This window comes from Carcharhinus amblyrhynchos, chromosome 19 (genome assembly GCF_965287045.1).
Source record: "Carcharhinus amblyrhynchos chromosome 19, sCarAmb.v2.hapA, whole genome shotgun sequence".
Classification (NCBI taxonomy): Eukaryota; Metazoa; Chordata; class Chondrichthyes; order Carcharhiniformes; family Carcharhinidae; genus Carcharhinus; species Carcharhinus amblyrhynchos.
The window spans coordinates 53,813,208-53,839,584 of NC_137342.1; the positions used below are offsets into that span (position 1 = coordinate 53,813,208).

The 26,377-nt window shown below is 45.3% G+C and overlaps 1 protein-coding gene across 5 annotated transcripts in view; it reads left to right on the forward strand.

The window, feature by feature from the left end:
- The window catches only part of LOC145355536 (protein piccolo-like), a 480,857-nt gene that overhangs the window by 443,388 nt on the left and 11,092 nt on the right, over nt 1-26,377 (forward strand). For 4 of the 5 annotated variants that reach the window (XM_080207784.1, XM_080207785.1, XM_080207786.1 and 1 more), the window contains 2 exons: nt 140-211; nt 5,894-6,074. In XM_080207784.1, the coding sequence (XP_080063910.1) occupies nt 140-211; nt 5,894-6,074 (253 nt within the window). Of the gene's footprint in view, nt 1-139; nt 212-5,893; nt 6,075-26,377 lie in introns of those variants that run through there. The other variant, XR_013889002.1, reaches the window with a different exon arrangement.

Genomic DNA, 26,377 nt, shown 5'->3' on the forward strand with positions numbered 1-26,377 from the left:
ATTGTACAGATTGAGGTTGTTTTTGTATGTTGTCCAAATAAGTTGAGAGAGACAAAATGTGTAGCAATGAGTTAATGATTGTAACTATCGCAAAGGTTATGATAGAAGTTCAGTTCATGGCATTTTGCTTAAACTGCAGCTCAAAAAGAAGACACTGGAAGTTACTGTTTGGGACTATGATCGATTCTCCTCCAATGACTTCCTTGGTGAAGTGAGTATTCGAATTTCTACTGTTAAATTTTATTAAATCACCGTAAAGCAATTGTTAGAATTAAATCAGAGTACAGATCTTTGTATTTTCAGCTTTCTGCACTATTGTTAAACTTGTTGCTAAATGTTTATCTCACAAAGGCCAATCTCCATAATTTTGGTCGTACTGTGGCTGATCTGTGAAGTTTTCAAAAGATAAGCATGATGTAGTTAATAAAATAAAACACAGATAATGGAGCTCTGCCAGAGAGTCATCCAGACTCAAAACATTAGCTCTATTCTCTCTCCACAGATGCTGTCAGATCTGCTGAGATTTTCCAGCATTTTCTGTTTCAGATTCCAGCATCTGCAGTATTTTGCCTTTAAAACACATCAGGCTGAATTCCCAAAAAAATCCAAAGTGTTGAATTCACGTGAAAACTGGAGTCATTCACCTTGTTCTTCAGTGGGAGTTCAGACTAGAATCTCCGACACCCTGTGTGCTGCAGAGACCGCCAGCGTGAATATCATTAGATTTCAGGGGGTGGGTCCTGGGAGGCTGAAACCAGCAGAACTCTGCACATACGCAGCAGCCATGAACTGTCAGCCTTCTGTTTGGTGCCCAGCTCGATCACTGGCCAGCCTGGGACCCCCGCAGTGCTGCTCTTCAACCCTCCCGCAGCCTGATCATGCCACCTCCCCCTCCTGCCCTGCAGTGCAAACACCCCCGCAGACTGACCCCTACCCACCCTAGTCCATCCCGATCACTGGCCTTTCTCCTGCCCCAATGATTCCAATGCAGAGTGGCAGCAGGGCCCTTCCCCCATCAGGCCAAACCCCTCAGAACCCCTACCCCGATGGCACTGCCTGAAGCCTGATGGGCATTGCTAAGGGGCTCCCTGGGCATGGGCACTTTGCCCCTTGGGCAATACTGGAGGCACCCAACCCTCAAAGGGCCCTGATTGCCCCCCCTTCACTCCAGCGAGGTCAGGCCGCTAGCTGCCTGTAAGTGGGGAGTTTTCTAAACCCTGCTGGAGTGAAACACTCTGGTGGATTTGGAGAGGTTAACAAGCCCAGAGAATTCCATCCTGGGCCCGTTAATAGCTTTAAATAGCAAAGCAGGCTACACCAGAAATCCGGCGCTCAGTGACACTAGCGAGTGTGAAATCATGCGCATTGCCCCCACACCAGTCTTCTGGCTCACTGCACTAAAACATTAGTGTAGCAGTATGGGAGAATCACCCCCACAGGATTCCAGCTTTGTTAAATAAGAGCCTTAAGTACAATTGAAGAAAGCTCACTCTAAAGGTTTACACATTATCGGATTGGTGTGGTTAGTCCCAAGTAGTTGGGGCTACAGTTCTTATCAATTGTTGTGTGAGCAATCAATCCCAAACTCAGAAAAATCGACAATTAACTCATTATTTTCCTGAGTTGGTGAATGCTGGGAGAATAGTATTTAGCGAGGCTGAGATTTCAGAGAAGGTTTGATAAACAGAACGCCACCACATTTAAAATGTGAGCACCCCTGGCTGGACCATTTATTATCTATCCCTAATTGATGGTGGCGCTGAGCTGCTTCATCGCCATACAGTTCCCTTGGCCAAGCCGTAACAATATTTGTGAATAAACCTATTCAAATATAACAGCAAGTCTTCCTCCTCTTAAATAAATCATTGAGATTCCTGGAATCCTGGACCAGGTGGTGTCCAACAATAGTCTGCAATTCGCTCAAGAATATTTCACTCATTTTACTGTGAATTACAGATTTCAACATCTCACCAGCTCTCCAATTATCCACAGCCTAACGATGAAGTGAAAAGGAGTGTCTGAACTACATTATGGATTAGCCCCATGAGAGCTGCTAATAGGCAGAAAAATTCACACTCAACTTCTTATGCTGCCAATAAATTCAATCCCATGGTTGGTAATCAGTTTAGGACTGAGAACGGTTCTACAGAGCATAATGAAGCAGAAGCTTCAGCCTCCACATAAAGTCCTGGAGCAGAGGAGAAGCGAGTATCATCTCACCGAAACAACACTCAGGGACACACATGTCACATGAATAAACAAAACAAGCATCAGAAGCCAATTTACAGGTTTAGCTCAAGGATGAGCAACATTGTAACATAAGGAAGGTAAGAGCCAAATGGCCTCCTCCTGCTCCAAGCTTCAATATGTGTCTTCAAATTTTTGGAAGGATTTGGCCAAACTCAGCAAAAAAAAACAAGTCTTTCCAATGGAACCAAGAAAACATTCCCTCTGGAATGAGAGGGAAAATCCCATGGTATCTGACCAAGGAAGAATAAAGAAAAATACAACATTAAGGTGGGCAAGGAGTGAACCAGATGTTGACACCAGGTATTTGAAACACCAAGTACTGCAACTTCAGATCAATAAAGTCAGCTCAGAGCAGCTGAGGTTACCACACTCTGCACTTGAAAACATTGCAACCATGAAAAATTATAAAGCCCCAGATTGTAAGTGTGTAAAGTCAGAATTGGGTAGAGAAGGGATAGCATATAACTATAAGTGTAAGTACATTTGGGTAAGTACTTGGGAAGGGGTGTAATTATGAGGGTTTTCAGGACTGAATGTGCAATTATGTACTGTACATTGAGGTAGAGAGTCACATGGGAGTCTGAAAGTGTAGTGGTGTAAGATTGTGATAACCCACCTGGAGCATCAATGGATTTTATTCTTTAACCGGAGTTTAAATTAAATGGTTCAGTTTCTGCGAGTTGGAATTCTTTACATGAAGACAGTTGTTTGTGAGAAACAGAATTGTTTTATTATTTTATGACTTTGAGTTTGAGTTGCAGCAGCTGCATTCTGCCCACAATACAGTCATGTTTTGTTTAAATAAGTTTAAAGGAATGGCCAAAAGCAATTTGAAACAAAATGACACCTTGCATTTCAACAAACCATGTATTGATTTAATTGATTAATTATGTTTGTCGGTCAAGACCTATTTTCTGACATTCCAGTATGAAATTTTATTGACTGGAAAAGATGGCTTTGTTTATGGCTGTTCTGCAACTAAAATAAATTTATTAGTTGTTTGCAATGAAATGTAAACTTCTGGGGTCCAAGGAAGTAAGAGATTGAACTGTGTCTCCATTTCTAAGCCACAGATTGCAGAGCTGGGCTGAGAAATGTTGACCTAAACCTCACAACCAACTGAAGAGGTGAATTTGGACGATTCCCAAATGAGAAAGGAGAAATATTGAGAAACTGAAGATAAAAGTTAGAAAATCATCATCAAAGAAACCAACGGCAAACTCATCTGTTCAAGTCAACATCTCCTCCAGTGGTTTTCACTCCTCAGTTGCAGATTCAGAAGCAGCCTTGGCTCCACAGAGGCCACAGGCATCTCTGGTTCTGTAGCTGGTACTCACGGGTCCAAGCAGGATACACTTGTTGGCCCCCTGATCATGCCCAGCTCCCTTCCTCAATGATCCACATGTTTCTTTACGCGATAACCATCTGAAACAAACTGGTTTCTTCTTCCCATGATCCTTCCTGACACCCAGGCAGGTCCATCACCAAACCTTCTCACCATGACGATCATTGGCCTTGAATGCTCTGTCCCCTTTTCTCCAGTCTTGATATTCTTTTTGGGAGGCTTGCCTATTCTCTACCGTCCCTAATAAATCTGGAAACAGTGAATCCAAGTGGGTCTTTAGGCATCGCCCCATTAATAATTCAGTCAGTGTAACTCTACTGATAGCATTTGGTGGAGTATTATATAGCAACAAAAAAACTTGTAAAGTCAGTGGCCTACGAGCTTGCTGTTTTACGGCCGTATGTGGGTCTCACTCTGCCAAGCCATTCGAGACTGGGTGCCAAGGGGACGACTGAATGTGATGTTTCTCATTTGACCCGACAAATTGGTGCAACTCCTCAGCTGTTAATGCTGTGCCTTTGTTGGACATGAAGACCTCAGGGATGGCACATTTCTGCTGTCACCTGACAATGGTGGTGATAGCTATTGTAGACTTTGTTAGCTAGACACCTGGCCATTTTGAATGTGCATCGATCAGGATGAAGAACATACGCCCCATGAATAGACTAGCAAAGTCTATGTGCAGTTGCACCCATGGCCTGCCCGATTACTCCTACCAATGCTTATTTGCTGGTGTTGGCAATGACTGCAGGGTCTGATAACGTGGGCACTGGCTGACAATCCTTTCAAACTCCTTGTTGATGTTCAGACAGGTAGGTGGTGACCACCAGGAGAAGCAGACAGGTAGTGCAGGAGTCTCCTGTGGCTATCCACCTTTCAAATGGGTACACCATTTTGGTTACTGCTGAAGGAATTAACCTGTCAGGGGAAGATACCAGCAACAGCCAAGCCTGTGGCACTACATCCGGTTCTACCATAGAGCAGGGTCAGGCAAAGAGCAAGCGAGCGTTAGTAATAAATGACTGGCTAGTTACAGACACAGACAGGTGTTTCTGTGGCCGCAATCAAGACTCCAAGATGGTGTGTTGCTTCTCTGGTGCCAGGGTCAAGGACGTCTCTGAGTGATTGCAGGACATTCTTAAGGGAAAGTGTGAGCAGCCAGAGGTTGTTGTACATATTGGTACCAACAACATGGTTAGGAAAAGGGAGAAATACTGAAGAATGAATATGGAGAGTTAGGATGAAGTGTAAAGTGTAGGACTTTGAAGGTCATAATTTCTGGGCTAATGCCAGTGCCATGTATTAGAGTATGAACAGGAAGATTAGGCAGATGAATGCCTGCCTTGAGAGCTAGTGCAGGGGGCAGGGATTTAGATTTTTCAATCATTGGAATCTTTTTTGGGAAAGTTGGTGACTAGTTCAAGAGGAATGGATTAAACTTGAACTGGAAGGAGACTAACATCCTGGCAGGGAAATTTGCTAGAGACACTTGGGAGGGTTTAAACACATTTGGCAGGTGGGGTGGGACCCAAAGCAGTAGGGAGATAGAAGAGAAGGTTGAGGACAGCACAGAAGTTAGAGCAGCTAAATAGTAAAGGCAGTCTCAGTAGTCCTAGTACTAGACAGGGCAGGCAAGTAACAAGAGCCAGGACTAGCAGGTAAACCTGCAAAAAAACAATGTTTTGGTCTCAGCTGAAGAACTGTGTCTGGTTCTGGGCACCACCCTTTCAGTGGGATGAAGGTATTTTAGAGGATGCAGAAAAGATTCATGAGAATGTTCCAAGGATGAGGAATCTCACTTAAATAGATTTGCTGGAGAAGCTATTATCTGACAAAGAGAAGATTGAGAGATTTAATAAAAATATTCAAAATCAGGTGATTGGAATGAGTAGATCCAGAGAAAGTGTTTCATCAACAAAGGGATTGAAAACAGAGGACACAAATTTACTGCAATTCACAGAATGAATAACAGCAGCATCAGGAAAGACATTTTTATGCAGTGAATAGTTTAGATCTGGAATAGATTGTGGTAGAGGCAGGATCCGGGGTACTGAGGAAAGGAATGGGTGGAGGAACAGGTGAACTTCTCTTGCAGAGAGCTGGCATGATGAGCCAAAAATCCTCCTCCTCCTCTGCTCTAAACGTTCTCTCATTCCTCAATGTCAGTGATCAAATTACTTTTTAATTACGTTACTTATAAAAATATAATTAATTATAGTGAATTCTGATTATGAATTAATCTTCATAAATACCAACGAGTTAATTCTTTTGAACCTTTGCCATCTTGTTCTTTATAAGGTGCTGATTGACTTGTCTAATACCTCACATTTTGACAACACGTTGAGGTGGTATCCACTGAAAGACCAAGCGGAAAGTATTGACCATGCAAGGTCTCATTCTGGACAAAGCAGCCAGCAGTCACCAAAACCCTCAGTTATTAAGAGTCGGAGCCATGGTATCTTCCCAGATCCATCTAAGGGTATGTCACAGGTGTTCCTTGTTTCCATGTAAAAAAATAAGAGTTCTGAATACTTTTGCCATATTATTGTTATATTCTGAGAAACAAGCTTGTGTATGAGTATGGGTGTGGCTAGTTAACCTAAAGAGAAGGCAGTTAGACTGCAAAGATCAAAACATCTTAAAGGGAGGTAGAGAGGGAACAGGGAACAGTAAACCAGTGAGCCTAATGTCGGTACTGGGAAGTTGCTGGAGACCAGTATCAAGGATTTCATAACTCAACACTTGGAAGGCAGGGGTATAATCAGACGCAGTCAGCATAGATTTACAAATGGGAAATTATGCTTGATGAATTATTGGAATGTTTGAGGATTTAACTAGTAGAGTTGACTGAAGAGTACCATTGGATGTGGGTTTATTTAAACTTTTAGAACACGTTCAACAAGGTCTCACACAACAGACTACTCTGTAAAGTTAAAGCACATGGGATTGCAGCTAATGTCTTGAGATGAATAGAAAGCTGGTCAGCGGATAGGAAGCAAAGAGTTGGAATAACGGGTCTTGTTCTGACTGACAGTCAATGATTGGGGTTTCGCAGGGATATGTGCGAGAACCCCAACAGTTCACATATATCGATTTGGAAGAGGGAACTGAATGTATTATCTTCAAATTTTCAGATGATACAAAGTTGGATGGGAGGGTGAGCCGTGAGGAGGATGCAGAGATGCTTCAGCATAATTTGGACAGGTTGAGCGTGTTGGCATTTGCATTGCAGATGCAGTATAATGAGGCAAAATGTGAGGTTATCCACTTTGGTGGCAATAATAGGAAGACATTATTACTTGAATGGGTTTAAATGGGGAGAGGTGGATACTCAACAAGACCCTGAAGTCCTTGTGCATCAGTCTCTGAAAGTAAGCACACAGATACAGCAGGCAGTAAAGAAGACAAACAGTATGTTGGCCTCCATAGCAAGAGGATTTGAGTGTAGGAATAGAACATAGAACATTACAGCACAGAACAGGCCCTTCGGCCCACGATGTTGCGCCGACCAGTTAAAACACAATGACCCTCTAACCTAAACCAAACCCTTTCCATCCATAACCTATCCACGGATCTCTTAAACACCCCCAAACTAGGCACATTTACAACTGCAGCAGGCAGGGCATTCCAATCCCTCACCACCCTCTGGGTAAAGAACCTACCCCTGACATCCGTCCTATAACTACCACCCCTTAATTTAAAGCTATGCCCCCTCGTGCTAGCTTTCTCCATCCGAGGAAAAAGCCTATCACTGTCCACCCTATCCAAACCTCTGATCATCTTATATGTTTCAATAAGGTCCCCTCGCAGCCGCCTTCTTTCTAATGAGAACAACCTCAAATCCCTCAGTCCCTCCTCATAGGACCTCCCCTCCATACCAGGCAACATCGTGGTAAACCTCCTCTGCACCCTCTCCAATGCCTCCACATCCTTCCTATAATGTGGGGACCAGAACTGCACACAATACTCCAAGTGCGGATGCACCAGAGTTTTGTACAGTTGCAACATGACGCTGCGGCTCTTAAATTCAATCCCCCTACCAATAAACGCCAAGACACCGTATGCCTTCCTAACAACCCTATCTACTTGATTCCCAACTTTCAGGGATCTATGTACACATACACCTAGATCCCTCTGTTCATCCACACTATTCAGAGTCCTACCGTTAGCCCTTTACTTTACACAACCATTATTCCTGCCAAAGTGAATTACCTCACACTTTTCCGCATTAAACTCCATCCTCCACCTCTCGGCCCAGCTCTGCAACTTGACCAAGTCTCCCTGTAAACTAAGACACCCTTCCTCACTATCTACCACACCTCCGACTTTGGTGTCATCAGCAAATTTACTAATCCACCCAACTATACCCTCATCCAGATCATTTATAAAAATTACAAACAGCAGTGGCCCCAAAACAGATCCCTGAGGCACACCACTCGTAACTGAACTCCATGACGAATATTTACCATCAACCATCACTCTCTGTCTCCTATCCGCCAGCCAATTCCTAATCCGATTTCCTAAATCACCCTCAATTCCATACATCTGCAATTTCTGCAGAAGGCTTCCATGGTGAACCTTATCAAACGCCTTACTAAAGTCCAAATACACCACATCAACTGCCTTACCCCCATCCACCTCTTTGGTCACTTTCTCAAAAAACTCAATAAGGTTAGTAAGGCACGACCTACCCTCCACAAAACCATGCTGACTATCTCCAATCAATTCATTACTCTCCAAATAACTATAAATCCTATCCCTAATAATTTTTTCTAAAACCTTGCCCACAACAGAAGTAAGACTCACCGGTCTTTAATTCCCGGGGAAGTCTCTGTTCCCCTTCTTAAACAATGGGACAACATTCGCTAACCTCCAATCTTCTGGCACTCTACCGGTGACCAACGACGACCTGAAGATCAGAGCCAGAGGCTCTGCAATCTCCTCCCTTGCCTCCCAGAGAATCCTAGGGTAGATCCCGTCCGGCCCAGGGGACTTATCTATTTTCAAACCCTCAAGATTAACTAGCACATCCTCCTTGTCAACTGCAATACTGTCCAGTTTACAACCCTGTAACCCAGTGTTCTCCACAGCTACATTTATGTCTCCCTGCGTGAACACCGAAGACAAATATTGGTTCAATGCCTCTCCAATCTCTTCCGGTTCCACACACAAATTCCCACTGCTGTCTCTAACTGGCCCTAATCTTGCCCTAACCAACCTTTTGTTCTTAACATATCTATAGAACGCCTTAGGATTCTCCTTAATCCTATCAGCCAGAGTCTTCTCATGTCCTCTTTTAGCCCTTCTTAACTCTCTCTTTAACTCCCTCCTAGCCAATCTAAAGCTCTCTAGTGCACTATCTGAGCCCTCAAGTCTCATCCGGACATAAGCCTCCTTTTTCTTTTTAACCTGCAAATCAACTTTCCTAGTGCACCACGGTTCCCTAGCTTGACCAATACCTCCTTGCCTGACAGGGACATACCTATCAAGGACTCGCAGTAGCTGCTCCTTGAAAAAACTCCACATTTCGGACATTCCGAGACCCTGTAGTCTCCTAGTCCAACCTATGCTTCCTAATTCTCTCCTAATAGCCTCATAATTACCCTTCCCCCAGCTAAAACTACTGACCCGAGGTTCCTGCCTATCCCTTTCCATCACTAAGGTGAACGTAACCGAATTGTGGTCACTATCACCAAAATGCACCCCAACTTCCAAGTCTAGCACCTGGTCTGGCTCATTTCCCAGCACCAAATCCAATATAGCCTCACCTCTAGTTGGCCTGTCAACATACTGACTCAAGAAACCCTCCTCCACACTTTGTACAAAAACTGACCCCTCTAAGGAGTTAGAGCTATAGCTATTCCAATCAATATTAGTAAAGTTAAAATCCCCCATAACAATTACCTTATTACTTTCACTCCTATCCAGGATCGTCTCCGCAATCCTTTCCTCAACCTCTCTAGAGCTTTTAAGAGGTCTATAAAAGACTCCCAACAGGGTGACTTCTCCTCTCCTATTTCTAATCTCCGCTCATACTACCTCAACAGACAAGTCCTCATCAAACTTCCTCTCTGACACTGTGATACAGTCCTTGACTAATAATGCTACCCCTCCCCCCCTTCTACCTCCTTCTCTACTCCGACTGAAGCATTTGAACCCCGGAACCTGCAACAACCATTCCTGACCCTGCTCTATCCATGTCTCTGAAATGGCCACAACATCAAAGTCCCAGGTACTGATCCACGCTGCAAGTTCATCCACTTTATTGCGAATACTCCTCGCATTAAAGTATACGCATTTCAAACCCTGCTCCGCTTCACCCCCACGATGCCTTTCATTGCAGTCCCCATCTGTGCCCCCCTCACTTTCACCCCTGCTACTCAAGACCCCACCCCCCCCCTCTGAATCAGTTTAAACCCCCCTGCATAGCCTTAGCAAATTTTCCCCCCAAGATATTGGTTCCCCTCTGATTCAGGTGTAGACCATCACTCTTGTAGAGGTTCCACCTTCCCCAGAATGAGCCCCAATTGCTCAAGAACCTGAACCCCTCCCTCCTGCACCATCCCCTCAGCCACGAGTTCAAACTTTCCGTCTCTCTGTTCCGCTCTACACTTTCCCGTGGCACAGGCAAGAGTCCCGAGATAACCACCCTGTCCGACTTGGCCTTAAGTTTCCACCCCAACTCCATAAATTTCTGCTTAATATCCCCTTCCCTTAACCTCCCTATGTCATGTGTCCCCACATGAACTATGACTTGGGGTTGATCCGCCTCACCCTAAAGAGTCCTAAACACCCTCTCTGAAACATCCCGGACCCCAGCCCCTGGGAGGCAACACACCAGCCCTGAGTCCCTACCATTACCTCTGACTCTCCTCTCTGTCCCCCTAACTGTGGAGTGCCCAATCTTTTACAACCCCGAACGACCTGAGCCTTCACAACAGGCTCACCTCCAGAGACCTGCTCCCTTTGGCTATCTCCAGTTGATTCCTCCTCAACTGTAGCCTCCAGGACCGAAAACCTATTTTGGAGGGGAACAGCCCCAGGGGATTGTCCCCCCAGTTGCTTCTTTCCCCTCTTCCTGGCAGTTACCCAAGACTCATTTCTAGGAGTGACTATCTCCTTGTAACTCCTATCTATGTCTGCCTCAGCCTCCCGAATTATCCGGAGTTCCTCCAATTCCAACTCCAGCTCCTTAACACGCTTCTCTAGAAGCTGCAATTGAATACACTTCCTACAGGTAAAATCAGCAGAAACACTACTGATTTCCCTCACCACATACGTACCACAGGACATGCAGCTTACTGCCTGAACTGCCATCCCTGAAACAATTTCCAGCAGAAAAGGAAAAAAAACAAAAAAAAACTTCCCACACACTTATAATTAGGTTAGAGGAGGTGGGAGGGTGGGATTCTCTACCAGTGTAGAGGATCGGGTCTCCTCTTTGTGCCGATTTATAGGGTCGGAGACCCGAAAAAAAAACTACAAATACCGGTAAGCGTCCTAGTGACGACTTCCGGTTTCGAACTAATTCAAAAAAAGAAAAAAACACCACCGCTACTCGCGACTTTAAACTAGAAATAAAAGTTAAAAAATATAAACAAGAAAAAGTACCTGACTCGTGACCTGCACACACGCCCAAAAATCACTGCCTCTCGATGCTGCTCCACAGGAACAATGAGGCCGATACTCGGAGGTAAGTGCTTATAAAAGTAAGAAAAAAAAACTACAAATACCGGTAAGCGTCCTAGTGACGAATAGGGATGTTTGGTGCTAATTGTATACCAACACCAGGTTAAAGTCCAACAGGTTTATTTGGAATCCTTCCTCAGATGAGTGGAGAGAGAGATTCACAAACATAGCATGTATAGGTAAAGAGACAATTACAAGATAATTACAGATTGGAATATGAAAAATGGTTGGAATGTGAGTCTTGACAGGTAGTCGAGTTTTAAAGGTACAGACAATGCAAGTGGAGAGAGGGATAATCACAGGTTAAAGAGGTCATAGAGTCACAGAGGTTTACAGCATGGAAACAGGCCATTTGACCCAACTTGTAAATGCCACCCTTTCTTTTAAACCCCGAAACGAATCCCAATTGCCCACATTTGGCCCATATCCCTCTATACCCATCGTACCCATGTAACTATCAAAATGCTTTTTAAAAGATAAAATTGTTCCTGCCTCTACTACTACCTCTGGCAGCTTGTTCCAGACACTCACCATCCTCTGTGTGAAAAAAATGCCCCTTTGGACACTTCAGTATCTCTCCCCTCTCACCTTAAACCTATGTCCTCTAGTTTTAGACTCCCCTACCTTTGGGAAAAGATATTGACTATCTCGCTGATCTGTGCCCCTCATTATTTTATAGACCTCTATAAGATCACCCCTCAGCCTCCTACGCTCCAGAGAAAAAAGCCCCAGTCTATTCAGCCGGAATCTTGGGTTCATGTCACACTATCCGTAACCCCCATGACTTGCTTGGACTTGCAAAATTTCACTAACTGTCCTGGTTTGTGACAATTCACACCTCTTTAATCTGTGATTAACCCTCTCTCCACTCAAATTGTCTGCACCTGTAAAGACTTGATCACCTGTAAACTCACATTCCAACTATTTTTCACATTAGAATCTGTAATTATCTTGCAACTGTGTTTTTGTGAATCTACCTCTCATTGAGTCATTGAGTCATAGAGGTTTACAGCATGGAAACAAGCCCTTCGGCCCAACCTGTCCATGCTGCCCAGTTTTTGTATCACGAAGCTTGTCGCAGTTATCTGCATCTGGCCCATATCCCTCTGTATCCATCTTATCCATGTAACTGTCTAAATGCTTTTTAAAAGACAAAATTGTGCCCGTCTCTTCTACTACCTCTGGCGGCTTGTTCCAGACACTCACCACCTTCTGAGTGAAATAAAATGCCCCTCTGGACCCTTTTGTATCTCTCCCTCTCACCTTAAACATAGGCTCTCTAGTTTTGAATTCCCTATCTTGGGAAAAGGTATTGGCTTTCTAACTGATCGATGCCCTGTATTATTTTACAGACCTCTATAAGATCACCCCTCAGCCTCCTACGCTGCAGAGAAAAAAGTCCCAGTCTATCCAGTCTCTCCTTATTGCTCAATCCGTCAAGTCCCGGTAGCATCCTAGTAAATCTTTTCTGCACTCTCTCTAGTTTAATAATATCCTTTCTATAGTAGGATGACCAAAACTATATAAAGTATTCCAAGTGTGGCCTTATCAATGTCTTGTACAACTTCAACAAGACGTCCCAACTCCTGTATTCAATGTTCTGACCAATGAAACCAAGCATGCCGAATGCCTTCTTCACCACTCTGTCCATCTGTGACTCAGTAAAAAATCTGACAACACCAGGTTTTAGTCCAACCTATTTATTCGATAATATACTCACTAGCTTTCGGGTTAGCCCCTTCATCAGGTCACCTGATGAAGGGGCTAACCCGAAAGCTTGCGAGTATATTATCAAATAAATAGGTTGGACTAAAACCTGGTGTTGTCAGACTTTTTACTGTGTTTACGCCAGTCCAACGCCGGCATACCCACATCATGACATCTGTGACTCCACATTCAAGGAACTATGAACCTGTACCCCCAATCTCTTTGTTGTATAACTCTCCTCAATGCCCTACCATTAGCAAAGAACAAAGGAAAGTACAGCACAGGACCAAGTTCTTTGGCCCTCCAAGGCTGTGCCGATTGTGATGCCTGCCTAAACTAAAATCATATGCACTTATGAAGTCCCTATCCTTCCTTTCCCATCCTATTCATGTATTTGTTTAGTTGCCTGTTAAGGGTCATGATCATACCTGCTCCCACCATCTCCTTGGGCAGCACATTCCGAACATTCACCATCCTTTGTGTAAAAAATTTGCTTTGCGCATCACCAAACATTTCCTCATGCACCTTAAACCTGTGTCCCGCCAACTTGATTTTTCTACTCTACTCATTTGACTATCCATTCTGTCCATGCCTCTCATAATCTTGTAAATCTCTATCAGGTCGCCACCTCAACTTCTGTCATTCCAGTGAGAACAAACTGAGTTTCTCCAACCTCTCCTCATAGCTAATGCCCTCCATATCAGGCAACATCCTGGTAAATCTCTTCTGTACCCTCTCCAAAGCCTCCACATCCTTCTGGTCATGTGCAACCAAAATTGTACCAGTATTCTGAATGAGGCCTAACTAAGGTTCTATACAGCTGCAGCATGACCTCTAATTGTTATACTCGATGCCTCGGCCAATGAAGGCACACGTGCCATTTGCCTTCTTGACTACCTTATCCACCTGCACTGCCACTTTCAGTGATCGGTGGAAATGGACGCTCAGATTTCTCTGCCTGTCAGTACTCCAAAGGGTTCTATCATTTACTGTATAATTCCCACATGGATTGAACCTTCCACTCACACTTTTGCAGATTAAACTCCATCTGCCGTTTCTCTGCCCAAGTCTCCAACCGATCTATATCTTGCTGTACCCCCTGACAATCTAATTCAATATCTGCAATTCCACCAATTTTTGTGTCAACTGCAAACGTACTAATCAGTTACATTTTCCTTCAAAGCTCCAAATATATACTAAGAAAAACAAAGGCCCCAGAACTGATCCCTGTGGAACACCACTAGTCTCAGCCTTCCATTCAAAAAAGCACCCCTCTGCTGCTACCCTCTGCCGGTGTTGGACTGGGGTGGGCACAGTAAGAAGTCTCACAACAACAGGTTAAAGTTCAACTTTCGGAAAGCTTGTGCTACCAAATAAACCAGTTGGATTTTAACCTGCTGTTGTGAGACTTCTTATTGTTCTATGGCCAAGCTCGCTCTGTATTCATCTTGCTAGCTCTCCTCCGATACCATGAGACTCCACCTTCCATCCCAGTCTACCTTGAGGTACCTTGTAAAAGATTTTACTGAAGTCCACGTATACAGCATCCACTGCCTTTCCCCCATCTATCATCCTCGTCACTGTAAATCCTGTCCCTAAGAATCTTTTCCAGTAATTTCCCTAAGACTGACAAAGTACCTCACAAGAGGTTATTGCAGAAGGTCGAGGGACATGGAGTTGGGGGTAGGGTGTTAGCGTGGATAGAGGATTGGTTGTCAAATAGGAGGCAGAGAGTGGGGGTCAACGGGTGCTATTCGGATTGGCGGATGGTGACTAGTGGAGTGCCCCAGGGGTCGGTGCTGGGGCCTCAGCTATTTACCATTTATATTGATGATCTGGAGGAGGGAACCGAGTGTAGGGTGTCGAAATTTGCTGATGACACCAAAATTGGTGGAAAGGCAAATTGTGCAGAGGGTGGGGAGAGTCTGCAGAAGGATTTAGATAGGCTGGGCGAATGGGCCAGGAAATGGCAAATGGAATTTAATGTTGGCAAGTGCGAGGTGGTCCACTTTGGTAGGAATAATGGTAGGAAGGGCTATTACTTATGTGGCGAAAAACTGCAGCAGGCGACGGTGCAGAGGGACCTCGGGGTCCTTGTGCATGAGTCACAAAAACCCAGCCTGCAAGTGCAGCAGGTGGTCAGGAAGGCGAATGGGATGCTGGCCTTCATAGCGAGGGGGATTGAATATAAAAGTAGGGAGGTCTTGCTGCAGCTGTATAGGGCACTGGTAAGGCCGCAGCTGGAGTACTGTGTGCAGTTTTGGGCGCCGCACCTGCGCAAAGATATTTTGGCCTTGGAGGGAGTGCAGAGGAGGTTTACTAGGCTGATACTGGAGTTGAGGGGGTTGAGCTATGAGGAGAGGCTGAATAAACTAGGCTTTTACTCGTTAGAGTTTAGAAGAATGAGGGGAGATCTCATTGAAACGTATAAGATGATGAATGGGATGGATAGGATAGAGGTGGAGAGACTCTTCCCGCTCAAAAAAGACAGTAGGACTAGGGGGCACAGCCTCAAGATAAAGGGGGTGCGGTTTAGAACGGAGTTGAGGAGGAACTTCTTCACTCAAAGGGTGGTGAATCTCTGGAATTCTCTGCCCGTTGAAGTGGTGGAGGCTGCCTCGCTAAATATTTTTAAGACGCGGGTTGATGGGTTTTTGATAAGAGAGGGGATTAAGGGTTATGGGGAGAGGGCGGGAAAGTGGAACTGAGCCACGACAGATCAGCCATGATCTTATTGAATGGCGGGGCAGGCTCGAAGGGCTAGATGGCCTACTCCTGCTCCTATTTCTTATGTTCTTATGTTCTTATGACATAAGGCTCACTGCCTAAAATTTCCTGGATTGTCCCTACTGTCCTTCTTGACTGATAGAACAACATTGGCTATCCTTCAGTCCTCTGGAATTGTAGCCAATGAGGGTACAAAGATTTCTGTCAAGGTCCCAGCAATTTCCACGCTTACTTCCCCCAGTATTCTGGGATAGTTCCCGTCAGGCTCTGGAGACGTATCTACTTCAGCGTTTTTTAAGAAGCTCAGTAACTCCTCCTTTTTGATACTGACATGACCCAGAATATCTACACACCCCACCCTAGGCTCCTCATCCATCAAGTCCCTGTCTTTGGTGAATATTGAGGCAAAATATTCATTTAATATCTCGCCTATTTCTTCTGGCTCCAAGCATAGATTCAAACCACCATCCTTGAATGGACCAACCTTTTCCTTGGCTACTTACTTGTTATTTATAGACGTATAAAATGCCTTAGGATTTTCATTAATTCTGTTTGCAAAGGACTTTTCATGACTCCTTTTAGCCCGCCTAATTCCTTCCTTAAATTCCTTCCTACGTTCTTTATATTCTTTAAGTGCTTCATTTGTCCTAAGCCTTTCACACGTTACAAATGCCTCCTTTTTCCTTTTTGACAAGGCTCATAATCTTCCTCATTATCCAGGGTTCCTAATACTTGCCACGCTTATCCTTCACCCTCACAGGTACATGCCGGTCCTGAATTCCAAGCAATTGACATTTGAAAGACTCCCACATGTCGGATGTTGATTTACGCTCAAACAGCCTCCGCCAATCTACACTCTCCAGATCCCGCCTAACGTTGTTGTAGTCTACCCCCAATTTAACACCTTCACCTGAGGACCACTCTTGTCCTCATCCACAAGCACCTTAAAACTAATGAAATTATGATCGCTGTTCCCGAAATGCTTTCCTATTGAAACTTTGATCTCCTGGCCGGGCTCATTCCCCAAATCCAGGTCGAATAATTTCCTGAGTTGGGTTATTTACAAACTGTTTCAAGAAACCCTCCTGGATGTTCATAACAAACTCTGCACCATCCGGGCCCCGAGCAGCAAGTGTGTCCCAGTCAATTTGGGAAAGTTAAAATCACCCACACAACAACCCTGTTGTTTTTGCATCATTCAAAAATCTGTCTGCATATCTGCTCCTTTATCTCCCGCTGTCTGCATATCTGCTCCTTTATCTCCCGCTGGCTGCATATCTGCTCCTTTATCTCCCGCTGGCTGTTGGGAGGCCTGTAATAAACCCTCAGCATTGTGACTGCACTCTTCCTGTTCCTGAGCTCTCTCCATACTGCCTCGCTGCCTGAACCCTCAAGGTGTCCTCGCTCAGTATTGCTGTGAAAGTCTCCAGAAGCAGTAATGCAACTTCCCCACTGCTTTTACACCCCCCTCTCTGGCGTTTATTGGTAGGGGGATTGAATTTAGGAGTCGTAGCGTTATGTTGCAACTGTACACAACTCTGGTGCGGCCGCACTTGCAGTATTGTGTGCAGTTCTGGTCCCCACATTACAGGAAGGATGTGGAGGCTTTGGAGAGGGTGCAGAGGAGGTTTACCAGGATGTTGCCTGGTATGGAGGGGAGGTCCTATGAGGAGAGACTGAGGGATTTGGGGTTGTTTTCGCTGGAAAGAAGGCGGCTAAGAGGGGATCTGATTGAAACATATAAGATGATTAGAGGTTTAGATAGGGTGGATAGTGATAGCCTTTTTCCTAGGATGGAGAAAGCTAGCACGAGGGGGCATGGCTTTAAATTAAGGGGGGGTAGTTATAGGACGGATGTCAGGGGTAGGTTCTTTACCCAGAGGGTGGTGAGGGATTGGAATGCCCTGCCTGCTGCAGTTGTAAATGCGCCTAGTTTGGGGGCGTTTAAGAGATCTGTGGATAGGTTTATGGACGAAAAGGGATTGGTTTAGGTTAGTGGGTCATTGTTGTTGTTTTTTTTTAACTGGTCGGCGCAACATCGTGGGCTGAAGGGCCTGTTCTGCGCTGTAATGTTCTATGTTCTATGTTCTATCAAAGAACAAAGAGCAAAGAAAATTCCAGCACAGGAACAGGCCCTTCAGCCCTCCAAGCCTGCACCGACCATGCTGCCTGACTTAACTAAAACCTCTGATGCTTCCGGGGACCAGACATCCCTTACAAATCTCTACCATATCCGCTTCCCCGGCAATGTGTTCCAGGCACCTGCCACGCTCTGTGTAAAAAAAAACTTGCCTCATACATTTCCTTTAAACTTTACCCCTTGCACCTTAAACCTTATCAGTGTCTGTGCTAAAATGTTCTTCCTTACATCCCCTCGGCATTTTTTTTGCCAAACCTTAAATCTGTGCCACCTCATCCTTATACAACCTGCCAATGGCGACAGCTTTCCTTTCTCTGTCTAATCTAAACCTGTCATAAATTTATACAACTCTATAGAATCTATAAAACCAAGAGAAATGTTTGTCTCAAGCAATTGCCCCCTTGTAATTGACTCTTCCACCGTGGGAAAAAGCTTCTGACTATCCACTCTGCCCGTGCCTCTCATAATCTGTGAGATTATGAGCTGTGAGGTTGATGAGCAAACTGCACACGGTACAGTGATGCAGACACAGGACATAGACAAAGAGAAGGTAAAAAGGAATGTAATTGGGGATAGTGGGGTTAAGGGTATTGACACTGTCATTTGTCACAATGACAAAGTGCACAGAAGGGTGTGTTGTCTGCCTGGTGTTTGGGGCCAGGATGTCGCATCTGGGCTGCAGAGGAACCTGGAGTGGGAGGGTGAGAATCCGGTCGTTGTGGTGCATGTGGGTGCCAACGACGTAGGCAAAATGCGAACTGAGGATCTGGGGAGGGAGTTTGAAAAGCTGGGAATGGAATTAAAAAGCAGAAACGACAAGGTGGTCATCTCTGGATTACTACCTGAACCGAGTGCAGACGGGCATAGGGTAGGTAGGATTAAAGAGGTGAATGGGTGGCTCAGGGATTGGTGTGGGAGGAATGGGTTTGAATTTATGGGGCATTGGCATCAGTATTGGGGCAGGTGGGACCTGTTAAGGTGGGATGGTGTTGGTCTGAACCGTGCTGGGACCAGAGTCCTGGCAAATCAGGATGCAGGACTGGGCGGAGAAGTGGCAGATGGACTTCAACGCGGATAAATGCGTAGTCATCCATTTTGGCAGAACCAACGGGATGAACGAGTACACTATCAAGGGCAGAAGTCTTGGTAGTGTTGAGGAGCAGAAGGATCTTGGGGTCCGGGTCCACAGGACTCTTAAATCAGCCTCGCAGGTGGAGGATGTGGTCAAGAAGGCGTATGGTGTACTGGCCTTCATTAATCGAGGGATTGAGTTTAGGAATCGGGAGGTAATGCTGCAACTTTATAAGACTCTTGTCAGGCCTCATTTGGAGTATTGTGCGCAGTTCTGGTCGCCTCACTATAGGAAAGACGTAGAAGCTATTGAGAGGGTACAGAGGAGATTTACAAGGATGCTGCCTGGACTGGGAGGCATGCCTTATGAAGTTAGGTTGAGTGAGCTGGGACTCTTTTCCCTGGAGAGACGAAGGTTGAGAGGCGACCTGATAGAAGTTTACAAAATGTTGAGAGGAATAGATAGGGTGGATTCTCAGAGGCTATTTCCCCGGGTTGAAATGGTTGCTACGAGAGGACACAGATTTAAGGTGCGGGGAGGAAAGTACAGAAGTGATGTTAGGGGTAAGTTTTTCACTCAGAGGGTGGTGAGTGAATGGAATCGGCTGCCGTCAGTGGTGGTGGAGGCGAACTCGCTGGGGTCTTTTAAAAGACTTCTGGATGAGTATATGGGGCTTTATGGGATTGGGGGTTATAGATAGGAGTTGATGTGATCGGCGCAACTCGTGGGCCGAAGGGCCTGTTTGTGCTGTAGTGTTCTATGTTCTATGTTCTAAATCGTACAACTAGGACTGTAGATAGGGCTTTAAACTAATTTGGGGGGGGGAGGGTGCGAGGGTAGGTGAAATTACAGAGTCTAAAGTAAAGGAGAGGGTACAGGTACGGGAAGAGGCCAAGGATGTCCCAATAATAAAGGGAGTAGGGGGCATGAGTAAGGTTGGTAGCGTTCCTTCAAATAGGGTCCAGGTGAAGGCTGGGATGAAGGCACTTTATCTGAATCCACGAAGCATTCGGAATAAAGTGGATGAGCTGGTGGCGCAGATCAGCACAAATGGATATGATCTGGTGGCCATTACAGAGACGTGGCTGCAAGGTGACAGGGACTGGGAGCTGAATGTCCAGGGGTATCAAGTGTTTAGGAAGGATAGAAGGGAGGAAAAAGGGGGGGAGGGGGGGTAGCTCTGCTGATTAAGCGTAGTATCAGGGTGGTAGTAAGGGATGATATAGGAACCAAAGAGCAGAAAGTGGAATCGTTGTGGGTGGAGATTAGGAACAGCAAAGGGAGGAAGACGCTGGTGGGTGTCGTCTATAGGCCCCCAAATAATGACCTGGAGGCGGGGCGGGCTATAAACGTGCAAATAAATGATGTGTGCAGGAATGGAACGGCGATAATTATGGGGGATTTCAATCTACATATCGATTGGTCGACCCATGTTGGACGCGGTGGGCTTGAGGAAGAGTTCTTGGAATGCTGCCGGGATAGTTTCCTCGAACAGTGTGTGTTGGAGCTGACGAGGGAGCGAGCTATCTTGGATCTGGTATTATGTAATGAGGCAGGTAGAATTAGGGACCTTGTGGTGAAGGATCCTCTTGGGAAGAGTGATCATTGTATGGTGGAGTTTCTGATGCAGATGGAGGATGAGAAAGTAGGATCCCGGACCTGTGTCCTCTGTTTGAACAGAGGGGAGTACGATAGGATGAGAGAGGAATTGGCGAATGTAGATTGGGGGTGCAGATTGGTCAGTAGGTCTGCTGAGGAACAGTGGAGGATCTTTAAGGAGATCTTTCTTGGTGCTCAGCAGGAATTTATTACGATGTTAAAGAAAGATCGTAGGAGGAGAGATAATCAGCCGTGGATAACGAAGGAGATAAAGGAGAGTATTAAATTAAAAGCTGATGCGTTTAGAGTGGCTAAAAGTAGTGGGCGAGAAGAAGATTGGGAAAGGTTTAAATATCAACAAAGAATGACAAAGAAGTTGATAAAGAAAGGAAGGACAGAATATGAATCGAGGCTAGAACTAAATACAAAAAAAGGATAGTAAGAGTTTTTATAAATATATAAAGAGGAGGCTGGCTAGGGTGAATGTTGGACCCTTAGAGGATGAGAGTGGGGATTTAGTGGTGGGGGATGAGGAAATGGCTGAGGCCTTGAATAAGTTTTTTGCTTCAATCTTCACGGAGGAGGACGTGAATAGTTTGCTGGGTGTTAACGAAGGAAAGATGGTAGGAGTGGAGGGCCTGAATGAGATCATTGTTACTAGAGAGGTAGTGCTCGACAGACTAGTGGGACTGATGGTGGACAAGTCCCCAGGACCGGATGGAATGCATCCCAGGGTTCTGAAGGAAATGGCGGAGGTGATAGTGGATGCCTTAGTGATTATTTTCCAAACCTCGCTGGATTCCAGGGAAGTGCCGGAAGATTGGAAAACGGCTAATGTTACGCCACTGTTTAAAAAGGGTAGCAGGCAAAAGGCAGGGAATTATAGGCCGGTTAGTTTAACGTCTGTTGTAAGAAGAATGCTTGAATCCGTCATCAAAGAGGAAATAACGAGGCATCTTGAGGAGAATTGTTTGATAGAGCAGACGCAGCACGGTTTCGTTAAGGGGAAGCCGTGTCTGACGAATTTATTGGAGTTCTAAGAGGATGTGTCTAGGGCAGTGGATAGAGGAGAACCGGTGGATGTGGTGTTTCTCGATTTTCAGAAGGCGTTTGATAAGGTGCCACACAAAAGGTTGTTACAGAAGGTTAGGGGGCATGGAGTTGGGGGTAAGGTATTAGCGTGGATAGAGGATTGGCTGTCAAATAGGAGGCAGAGAGTGGGGGTTAATGGGTGCTATTTGGATTGGCAGTTGGTGACTAGTGGAGTGCCCCGGGGTCGGTGCTGGGGCCTCAGCTATTTACCATTTATATAGATGATCTGGAGGAGGGAACCGAGTGTAGGGTGTCGAAATTTACTGATGACACAAAGGTAAGTGGAACAGCAAATTGTGCGGAGGGTGTGGAGAGTCTGCAGAGGGATCTAGATAGGCTGAGCGAGTGAGTAAGGACCTGGCAGATGGAATACAATGTTGACAAGTGTGAGGTTATCCACTTTGGCAGGAATAATAGTAGGAAGGACTACTACTTACAGGGCGAAAAGCTGCAGCATGCTACGGTGCAGAGGGACCTGGGGGTCCTTGTGCATGAGTCGCAAAAACCCAGCCTACAGGTGCAGCAGGTGGTCAGGAAGGCGAATGGGATGCTGGCCTTCATAGCGAGGGGGATTGAATATAAAAGTAGGGAGGTCTTGCTGCAGCTGTATAGGGCATTGGTGAGGCCGCAGCTGGAGTACTGTGTGCAGTTTTGGTCACCGCACTTGTGCAAGGATATTTTGGCCTTGGAGGGAGTGCAGAGGAGGTTGATCAGACCACTAGGCTGATTCCGGAGTTGAGCGGGTTGAGCTATGAAGAGAGGCTGAATAGACTGGGTCTGTACTCGTTAGAGTTTAGAAGGATGAGGGGGGATCTTATTGAGACGTATAAGATGATGAAAGGGATGGATAGGGTAGAGGTAGAGAGGTTCTTCCCGCTCAGAAAGGACAGCAGGACTAGAGGGCACAGCCTCAAATTAAAGGGGGGGCGCAGTTTAGAACGGAGTTGAGGAGGAACTTCTTCACTCAAAGGGTGGTGAATCTCTGGAATTCTCTACCCGTTGAAGTGGTGGAGGCTGCCTCGCTAAATATATTTAAGACGCGGGTAGATAGGTTTTTGGTAGGCAAGGGGATTAAGGGTTATGGGGAGAAAGCGGGAAAGTGGAACTGATCCACTTCAGATCAGCCATGATCTCATTGAATGGCGGGGCAGGCTCGAGGGGCGAGATGGCCTCCTCCTGCTTCTATTTCTTATGTTCTTTAATCTTGTAGACTTCTATCAGGTTGCCCCTCAACCTCCATCATTCTAGTGAGAACAAACCAAGTTTCTCCAACCTCTCCTCATAGCTAATGCCCTCTGTACCAGGCAACATCCTGGTAAATTTTTTCTGTACCCTCTCCAAAGTCCCTATATCCTTCTGGTAGTGTGGCAACCAGAATTGAACTATATTCCAAGTGCAGCCTAACTAAGGTTCTATAAAGTTGCAACATGACTTGCCAATTTTTAAACTCAGTGCCCTGACCAGTGAAGGTAAGCATCCCGTATGCCTTCTGGACTACCTTTTCCACCTGCTTGCCACTTTCAGTGACCTGTGTATCTGTACACCCAGATCCCTCTGCCTATCAATACTCTTAAGGGTTTGGCTATTTACTGTGTATTTCTTCTCTGTGCACGACTTTCCAAAATGCCTGAAGCATCCAAATCCTGGAATGTTTAGTTGCCAAACCTGTTCCTCTTTCAACAAAGTCTTTGTAATTGCAACAACATCATAGTTCCAAGTACTAATCCAACTTCTAAGTTTATCTGTTTTACCTGTTGTACTCCTTGCATTGAAACAAATGTGCTTCAGGCCACCAGTCCCACTGCGCTCAACAACTACTGCCTGCCTGCTCTTCCTCTTAATCTTACTGGCCATCGCCTGTAGCTCTCCCCCAGTTATTGACCTACTGCTCTGGTTCCTACCTCCCTGTCATTCTAGTTTAAACCCTCCCAAGTGACCACAGCAAATCTACCTGCCAGGATATTTGTACCCATCCAGTTCAGTTGTAACCCGTCCTCCTTGTACAGGTCACCTGTCCTGGAAGAGATCCAAATGATCGAGACATCTGAACCCTTTCCTCCTACACCAGCTGTTTAACCATGTGTTGAGCTGCACTATCTTCTTATTCCTAGCCACACTGGTACGTGGCACAGGGAGCAATCCTGAGATTACAACCCTAGAGATCCTCTTTTTAACTCACTACCTAATTCCCCTTGCAGGCCCTTGTCATTCTTCCTGCCTCTGTTGTTCATAGCAATGTATACCACGACCTCTGGCTGCTCACCCTCCCCTTTCAGAATGTTCTGCAGCCGCTCTGAGCCATTCTTGGTCCTGGCACCAGGGAGGCAACATACCATCCTGGAGAGTCTTTTCCAGCCACAGAAACCCTGTCAGTGCCCCTGACTATAGAGTCCTCTGTAACTATCACTCTTCTGCACCTTGTTCCTCCCTGCTGCACAGCAGAGCCAGCCGTGGTGCCCCTGCACTGGCTGTTGTTGTGTTATCCCTTGATAAACCCAACAGTATCCTAAACAGTTTACCTGTTAAAGAGGGGGACAACCACAGGGGATTCCTGCACTATAAGACCACAGAACATAAGACACAGGAGCAGAATGAGGTCACTCGGCCCATCGTGTCTGCTTTGCCATTCAATCATGGGTGATATTTTTCTCATCCCCATTCTCCTGCCTTTTTCCCATAACCCCTGACCCCGTATTAATCAAGAACTGATCTATTTGACTGACCGACTGCCTGCCCGTTCTAACAGTCACCTGTCTAGCTTCCTTCACCTTTGGTTCAACCATGTCTCTAAAGCTCCTGTCTATGATGCTTCCCATCACCTTCATGCTCCTAAATGCATCCGACTGCTACTCCAACCTGTCCACGCAGTCTGTAAGGAACTGCAATTGGGGGCACTTCCTGCAGACATAGTCATCCAAAATGCTTGAAGCCTCACGGATCTCCCACATCTCACAGGCGAAGCACTTTACCCCGCCGACTGACATTTATACCACTAATGAATTTATTTACAAATGAACACTTAAAAAATTAGATTAGAATTAGCTATACAATCTCTGGTGCTAGATTTCCACTATAAATATTAATAGCTAAATATACTAGTCTCCTACACTATTTAATTAATTTTATTTTTTAAACTGATTATTTATCCTTGATCTGAAATCAAATTAAAATCAAAAATTTAAATCAATAACTGAGAAAAGATTTTAAACTTTGCCCAGACTCCCTTCCAGCCAATCAGGTCACTGATTCCTTTGATGACACTTTACTATTTTTTTTAAATTATGAAACAAACAAAGTCTCACCGTTATCCGGAACGTAGGCTGCAAATCCCCAGGGTAAAGTATTTATACTCTCACCGTTATCCGGAACGTAGGCCGCAAATCCCCAGGGTAAAGTATTTATACTCTCTCTGTTACCCAGAATGTAGGGCCCAAATGTAGGAATATAGGGTCAGGCAGGGAGGAAATGGCTGAGTGAGGGAACCATGGTTCACAAAGGAGGTTGAATGTCTTGTCAAGAGGAGAAAGGCAGCGTCTGTAATGATAAGAAGACAAGGTTCAGTTGGGACGCTTGAGGGTTACAAGGTAGCTAGGAATGAGTTAAAAAAAGGGCATGGAAGAGCTGGAAGGGGACATGAGAAGTCCTTGGCAGGTCAGATCAAGGAAATCCCCAAGGCTTTTTACTCTTATGTGAGAAATAAAAGAATGACCAGGGTGAAGTTAGGGCCAGGCAAGAGTAGTAGTGGGAATTTGTTCATGGAGTCAGAAGAGATAGGTGAGGTGTTGAATTAATACCTTTCTTAAGTGTTCACTAAGGAGAAGGACCATGATTTTGAGGATGAGAATGTGATACAGGCTGATAGGATGGAGGAGGTAGATGTCCTGAGGGAAGATGTGTTAGTAAGTCCTGCCTCACAAATTTGATTGAACTCTTTGAGGAGGTAACTAAGTGTGTAGATGAAGGTAGAGCAGTTGATGTCGTATACATGGATTTTAGTAAGGCACTTGATAAGGTTCCCCATGGTAGGCTCATGAAGAAAGTAAGGAGGTGTGGGATAGAAGGAAATTTGACTGATTGGATAAGTAACTGGCTGTCTCATAGAAAAAAGACTTTTTACTGTGTTTACCCCAGTCCAACGCTGGCATATCCACATCATGTCTCATAGAAGACAGAGGGTGGTGGTGGAAGGAAAATTTTCAGACTGGAGGCCAGTTCCAGCGGTGTACCACAGGGGTCAGTGCTGGGTCCTCTGCTATTTGTGATTTTTATCAATGATTTGGAAGAGGGGGCTGAAGGGTGGGTTAGTAAATTTGCTGATGACACCAAGATTGGTGGAGTAGTGGATGAGGTGGAGGGCTCTTGCAGGCTGCAGTGAGACATTGATAGGATGCAGAGCTGGGCAGAAAAGTGGCAGATGGAGTTTAACCCTGATAAGTGTGAGGTGATTCATTTTGGTAGGACAAACTTGAATGCGGATTACAGGGTCAACGGCAGGGTTCTGAGGAATGTGGAGGAACAGAGAGATCTTGGGTTCATATCCACCGATCTCTGAAGGTGGATAGAGCCATGAAGAAGGCTTATAGTGTGTTAGTGTTTATTAACAGGAGGTTTGAGTTTAAGAGTTGTGGGGTTAAGCTGCAAATATACAAGATCTTGGTGAGACCACATTTGGAATATTGTGTTCAGTTCTGGTCACCTCACTATAAGAAGGATGTGGAAGCATTGGAGAGAGTGCAGAGGAGATTTACCAGGATGC